This window comes from Pygocentrus nattereri, chromosome 23 (genome assembly GCF_015220715.1).
Source record: "Pygocentrus nattereri isolate fPygNat1 chromosome 23, fPygNat1.pri, whole genome shotgun sequence".
NCBI classification, from domain to species: Eukaryota; Metazoa; Chordata; class Actinopteri; order Characiformes; family Serrasalmidae; genus Pygocentrus; species Pygocentrus nattereri.
The window spans coordinates 3,612,345-3,619,844 of NC_051233.1; the positions used below are offsets into that span (position 1 = coordinate 3,612,345).

Consider the following 7,500-nt stretch of genomic DNA (forward strand, 5'->3'; position numbering starts at 1 on the left):
CATTCAGACTCGACAGGCAGTCTCTATTCGCCAAGCTGGAATTTCTAAACCTAACGTTACACGGCGCAGTACTTAGCTCGGGAGTACGGAGCCGTTTGGGACTCAGCCTGGATTTGACGCCACTTCTGACTGAAACAGGGACATTTGAAGCGTGTGAGACATTCAGGCGACATTCTTCAGACTTCTATACTGCCGTTTTTCAGTGAATCATATCCTGAGTACTTTAATTCAGGCCTGTGATATTAATGTTGGGGTTGTTTAGCGTGTCTGCTGTCTTTTAGTCTGTTGGCTAGCTGACCAGCCCAGTCCTAGTAAAGAAAATAAGTCATCAGCCCCTCAATTTCAACGGGTTCTCACTTCATCAGTTCACTCGGTGCTCCGGGGGATCAGCATTAGAGTCCAAGTTTATTCCATTAACAGCAGAAGGGTTTTCCGTGCCGCGGCGCAGTGATGGAGTTCAGTCGCTGTGATGCGGTCATGGCAGTGGTATATCGTGGCTTTGATTGTGAGTACGGCTTGGACTCAACAATAGTAGCGACATTAGTTCTTTTCATACTGACTTTATCAAGTCAAGCATATGAGCACTTAAAGGCCTCAATATTTGGTAGCATCACTGAGAAATCTGTCCAGAATCACTCTGATGTGTTATCGTCTGTCTTTGTGTGAGAGGGGAGTTGTGTGCAGTGTAGTTTTCCGTGCTAAGTGTTGTTTGGACGTGTTTAAAGCCAAATGTCCGTATGTTCGTTGTGTGCAGAGCCTGGAGTGGTGAGGAACCTAGTGTTCCTCCAAAGGCCGATGAAGATCACAGCTCTACAGGGCAAAGACGCTGTTCTGGAATGTTCCGGCTCCGGGTACCCCACCCCCTCCTTCTACTGGATGAGGGGCAACGAGATGATCCAGAGCAGGTGAACCACACTGACATCTTCATCCAATATTTATCATGTAGTTTTTCTCTTCGGCCTGTTTATCCTTCATACATATGCTGCTTCGTGAAATTCAGGAATCAATGGTTTTTAATCATTTAAAACTTGGATGTGTAAAATGATTTCTAAAATGATACTAGTACTACAGACTTTACACAATGGGCAGGATGTTAAACATGTGTCCAGAATGATGAACGGAGCTACAGGTGATTGTCAAATCATTGATTTTAAAATTGAAGCCGATAACTTATTAAGAAATGGCTATAAATGGACAATCACAGTGTTATTTTAAAATAACTTCTTAATCCTAAAAATACCCTTTAAGGCCCAACAGCACGTGTACATTGGACAAAATCATTTGTGCAAAAAAAAAAAATCAAAGTGCAGCTAGCGCCACCTAGTGGCAGCGTCAATAAACATCAAGGTTAAATCACACTTTCATAGATTTCAATAGATTTCAACAGATTTAACAGAATAAACATATTTCGGAGAAAATGTCATGTAACTCCTCACCAAGTCACTGTTTTCAAGCTAAAATACTGACTAGACTTTCAACATTAGCTGGGAAAGTCTGGGTGCTCCTGGTCAAATTACAAGTTCTGCTGATTTTCGAAGTGAAAAAATGAACATATCCTCTTCAGAAAGCGAGCTTAAATAAGGATTTTTACATTTATTTATTTGATCAACATATGAGACATATCATTTGAGTTTAACATACTGGAGAAAATGAAGTATAAAACATAGAAGAAAACCTCATATCTCCATTTTTGCGGTTTCTGACATAATGTGAAAACGCCTGTTTTCCTTTACGCTGTGTGTAAATTTCATGATGAATGGACAAATAGAAACAACTCAAAATTACTTGGAAAGACGTCTGGTTCCATTGACTTACAACAGGCGTTGGGTGTCTACAGTGACTGTGTTTCTATCAGTATCTGAGCTCAGGACCGTCTTTCTCTCTAACCTACTGGTAACTAGCAGAGACACTTTCTCTAGGCAGACGAAGCTCTTCTTGTAAGCCGCTCTGGATCAGAGTGTCTGCTAAATGTAAATGTAAAAGTAAAGTAAGTGTTAACTTTCTCGTGTAAAGTTACCGCTTTAGAGATACGAGGTTTTGTCCCAACAAGGGCGATAAACTACCAGGGCAGGTTTAATGTTTTAATTTCTCCCCAGTATGTTACATTTCTGCCATCTGACATGTTAACCCAGGATTCTGTCTTTCTCTCTCTGTTTTTCTCAGATCGAGAAAGTACTCGCTGCTGGGTGGCAGCAACCTCCTGATCAGCAGCGTGACGGACGACGACTCCGGCACCTACAGCTGCGTGGCCTACAACAAAAATGAAAACATCACCTCGTCCTGTGAGCTCTCCGTACTGGGTAAGTCTCCCAGGTCACCTGTTCTGTTGCTGAATGTCTTGGAGCAGAAGTTCAGCAAAAGTGTTCCCTTTCTTCAAATGTAGTCAGTCGCGTTTGGCACTTGGTCAAACTGTGCTGAGCTGTATCGGAAGTAGTGCAGTATTCCAGGACTTCGGCACTTTTCCTGTAGTGGTAGCTGTTGCGAAAATAATGATTGGTCTGCCTAGCAACCAACATACATGTTGATTGGTCATATTTTGGCTAATATTTATAAAGAAATGAGAAAAAAACTTCCGTGTCATCAGTTAGTGCCGTCAGTATGCTGCATTCCAGCTTCCACAGAAGGAGCAGTTTTCCATAGTGTTTTTCTGCTAATGTAACTTACCTGACAGTGTTAACTCACTATTAAATAGGCTGCATTTCATGGTGATAATCCATTGTTTACCGTCCTTTGGAGTGTTAAATATGATGTTTAAACGTGCTGAAATCCATTTTAACAAGCTGTGAAATTCCACCCCCCACTGACATTCGCAACCCTGTTTTTCCCCGTCTGCCTTTTTCGGGTCGTGCTGGGAGGCGGTCACTATTTACATTTTGATGTCCAAACTCGGCTTAGATGGTCTTGCCAACCGTTTTGATGTAAACAAGGATGCATGGCATTGTCTCATTGATAAATGACAAGAAAGTGCTTTTCATTACACAAATAGGGAATACTGAAGTGTATGGAATACTGAAGTGTACGGAATACTGTGCTCATTCGTTAATCTGAAGTAGACTTTTTTGTGTGGCTTCTCTCACTGTATGGCATAGTAGAAAGCTGAACAGTATAGCTTAAAACAGTGACATAGCCATCACTGTTGTCAGAAGAAAACCTCGTATCTCCAAAACGGTAACTTCACTGGAAAAGGATAAAACCTACTTTACTTTTAATGTAAGCCAATGGAACCAGAGGTTTTTCCAGGTCATTTTGAGCTGTTTCATTTGGTCCATTCTTCATGAAATTCGCACACAATGTAAAGGGCATGAGTGGAAAACAACAGAAATGGAGATACGAGGATTTCTTCCAACAACAGTGATTATACATGTATGTATGCATACTGTGTATTGCACCATTCCAATATACGGTTTTTGTAAAGTAATAAGTTAAGAAATAAAAGCTATAACATGTGGGTCTGAGGTAGAGAATGAGATGCTGGGTTAGGGGATACAGGTGATAGGATACTGATATACAGATATTCCAGATGGCAAGACATGAATGGAAGCTGTTACAGATGTCAGTCTATATGTGCAGCTATAGGTTGGCTAGAGAGAAGTTACAGGAAGATCAGAGTGAGTCTGCTTGAGGTGTGGATGTGGCGTAGATTGTCTATGGAGATTCATCATAATGACGATACACCAGCGCTGCTGGCCAGAATCCCAGAACAGCTGTTAAACCGTTAGAATTCCTTACACTGTAACATCTACCCAGCCTTAAAAATACCTGACTGAAAATGACCAGTAATAATAACCATTAAAAATAGCGACTTCTGGACAGAAATCAACAGAAACAGCTTCTGTGTTTTTTTTTTATTTATTTATTTATTTTTGGGTAGTTGCTGAGCAACGACTGCATGCTTAGCTACATTAGCCTCATAGCTGCAGCAAACTTCAGACACCAGGCATGTCTCGGCTAACTGACCACACGGATCCGCCGGATTATTCTTTCTCGCCACATGTTCCAGGTTGCTCTGTGGCTCCCGAGGACCAGCCAAGCGCTGCTTTAGATTCTCCCTGCTAGCCAGCTGGGCCCTGAATGAGGCGAGCGGCCTCGGCAGGCTGATCTCAGATCAGCTCCACGCGGGCCTCGAGGGACTCCGGGAAGCTGCAGGCTGACGACGTGAACTTGTTAGCATTACTCTAGAGGAAAACACTCTCTCGCCGCAGCTTTTTAAAGGCCATCGACGGCGCTTTTGATAAAACACTCACTGCGGGTTGTTTTGCATCAGCGATATTGACACCGGCAGCGAGCGCTGAAACTACCGGCCTCCTTAGCGGCTCTCATTAGCGCGCTGCAGTGCCTCGCCTTCCACTGTTTCTCTGCTTTTTATTGTGGATTAGTTGGCTGGTGGCCAGGGCTTTGAGAAGGTGCATGTTAGGAAGTGCTTAAAGGTAAGGTGGCTTGTAAGAATGGCCCCGGCCTTTCTTTAGCAGGCTGGCTGCTAGTATAGCCGCAGCTTGTGATGGGAGGATTTGACTCAAAGTCCCTCATGTTCGTCCAGTTGGTTCATTCATGCCGTGTCCACAGACGCAGTCTTTGGAACTGTTGGTAGCTTTACAGGATACTGGCGTCAACGTAATTACAGACTGCAGTGCTCCACTACAAAACGCCTGTGAATACCGTGCATTGGTGTCAAAGAATAGGTGTTTTGTATGTGTATGAAAGGTTAAACCATTAGGGTAGATCAGGCGTCAGGCTAAGGTTAGAGTGTAACATCTTTGTTGTTTCCGTTGGAACCTGCCTCGGTTTCTCTCAGAGGCAGGGAGAGAGATTCTATACATTCTTAAAAAAAGGTGGCTCTTCAGGGGCTCTTTTGAAGAAGATTTATACAGAAGCTTTTTGAGAAGGGTTCTAAGTAGCACCCAAAAGAGTTCTCCTTTTGTGACAAGTATTGTAAATATTGCAATAAAGTAAATATTCATTCATATGAACTATACAGCACTAATTAGGATCACCTTTCATTGTACTGCCCCTCACTGGCCACTTTATTAGAAACACCTACCTTGGACTTCCACACAATGGCCAGTTTATTAGAAACACCTACCTTGGACTTCCTGTCACTGGCCACTTTATTAGAAACACCTACCTTGGACTTCCACTCACTGGCCACTTTATTAGAAACACCTACCTTGGACTTCCACACAATGGCCAGTTTATTAGAAACACCTACCTTGGACTTCCACTCAATGGCCAGTTTATTAGAAACACCTACCTTGGACTTCCACTCAATGGCCAGTTTATTAGAAACACCTACCTTGGACTTCCACTCACTGGCCACTTTATTAGAAACACCTACTTCACACTTCCAATGGCTGGCCAGTTTATTAGAAACACCTACCTTGGACTTCCACTCAATGGCCAGTTTATTAGAAACACCTACCTTGGACTTCCACTCAATGGCCAGTTTATTAGAAACACCTACCTTGGACTTCCACTCACTGGCCACTTTATTAGAAACACCTACTTCATACTTCCAACAGCTGGCCAGTTTATTAGAAACATCTACCTTGGACTTCCACTCACTGTCCACTTTATTATAAATATCTAACTTGTGAAAATAATTCACAGCTCTTCACAAAAGGTTAAATGGGACAACTGCACCCATCTTGATTAAAAAAAAAAGTGTAGCTGCTCAGCTATTAAGAAAAATCTTGTTGTGCACATTTTCAACCAAATATATTGAACTTTACTGAAGAACAAATGCATACTTCAACTAAAGGGCCTCTAAAACAGGCTGTATGGCTTTATGGCTATATCTCGCATCAGGTTAGATGGGTTTCTGTAAATATTGCGTAAAGCTTGTCCTGCACAGCAATAGCTGCTTCCACATTTGTGGAATCAGAGCACATTTGTAGGTGGAGTTTGGAAAAATCAACTGTCTGAAGCCAGCAGTGAGTCAGCGCCTTGACTCCGATCTTAAAGGGTATCCACGTTATATTGACACAAGTGCCAATATATCTGTGTTAGAATGCATTTTCCAAAAATATCCATCGTTTTAGCTACTATCGTGACATTGTTTCTGGTATAGAGGGTCATGGCCTTTAGTTTGACACATATTGACTTGACGCTGGACTTTTCTTCCATTTGAAATGTCAGATTTGATTCAATAAGAACAGCTTTAGCTTTAGACAACCTGTTTTATCATCAGCCAGTGGAATACAAAAAGGAATATTTTCCTTTTTTTTTCGTCCATGCCTTCATTCCAGCTCAGTAATCCATAAAGTCTTCCGAAAAAAAAACAAAACTCTGGGAACATCTGTTCTGAAAAGAGATTTAGGGTTGGTGTGAGGTAGCTGGTGTTCCCATTTAGGGCTGTGAGAGGATTGCTGCTGCTTTGACGAGAGTACGCATAGCTTCAGAAAGGTCACCGGCGTGACATCAAAAGACAGCGAATGGCTCGATGCACACTGCTTAAAAAAAGAAATGCTGTTGTTATGTCCACATGTGCTCCAGCTTTCTGACCGCATGCTCCCAGAACATTCTGCACTTGGATTGTTTTTCTTTTAGAAAACCATATTTTAAGGTTCTAAAGATTTTATTTAGAGTGCACCATAGAGCTGAACGATAAAGGGGTCACACTGTGATATCTGATCGTACCACTGTTGCAATATAGCAATAAAATAATTATTCACCCAGATGGACCAAACAAATTAAACACCTACCTTGTACATTCACTTGCTGGCCTTTTTATCAGAAACACTTGCCTTGTATTTTCACGCACTGGCCACTTTATCAGAAACACCTACGCTGTACTTCCACTCACTGGCCACTTTATCAGAAACACTTGCTGTGTACTTCCACTTGCTGGCCGCTTTATTAGAAACACGTACATTATACTTCCTCTCACTGGCCACTTTATTAGAAACACCTGCTTTGGACTTCCATTCACTGGCCACTTTATTAGAAACACCTACATTATACTTCCTCTCACTGGCCACTTTATCAGAAACACTTGCTGTGTACTTCCACTTGCTGGCCACTTTATTAGAAACACCTAATTTTATCCACTGGCCACTTTAATAGAAACACCAACCTTGTACATTAATTTGGTGGCCTTTTTATCAGAAACACCTACGCTGTACTTTCACTCACTGGCCACTTTATCAGAAACACCTACGCTGTACTTCCACTCACTGGCCCCTTTATCAGAAACACCTACGCTGTACTTCCACTCACTGGCCACTTTATCAGAAACACCTGCTGTGTACCACCTACTGAGCTCCACCACTCTTCTACGTCCACCATACAGATCACAAACTGACCAATGATATATTAAGAATCAGGTATAATTCATTAGGTGGTAGTACAGTGTACTAATATCAGAACCACTGGTGTTCTGGTGTCACTGCTCAGTTGAAAGTGACCTGCCGCCCAAATAAATCCATCCAAGAGTGAAGAGCTCTGTGGTCATAAATGTATCATTGTTGTAAAGACAGAATAGTCAACACAAACTGCTTTAACAGA

General features: G+C 42.1%; 1 protein-coding gene across 2 annotated transcripts in view; it reads left to right on the forward strand.

The window, feature by feature from the left end:
- The window catches only part of dcc (DCC netrin 1 receptor), a 419,056-nt gene that overhangs the window by 197,428 nt on the left and 214,128 nt on the right, over nt 1-7,500 (forward strand). For both annotated transcript variants that reach the window (XM_037533426.1, XM_037533427.1), the window contains exons 4-5: nt 755-905; nt 2,164-2,300. In XM_037533426.1, coding sequence (XP_037389323.1) covers nt 755-905; nt 2,164-2,300 — 288 coding nt within the window. The remainder of the gene's footprint in view (nt 1-754; nt 906-2,163; nt 2,301-7,500) is intronic.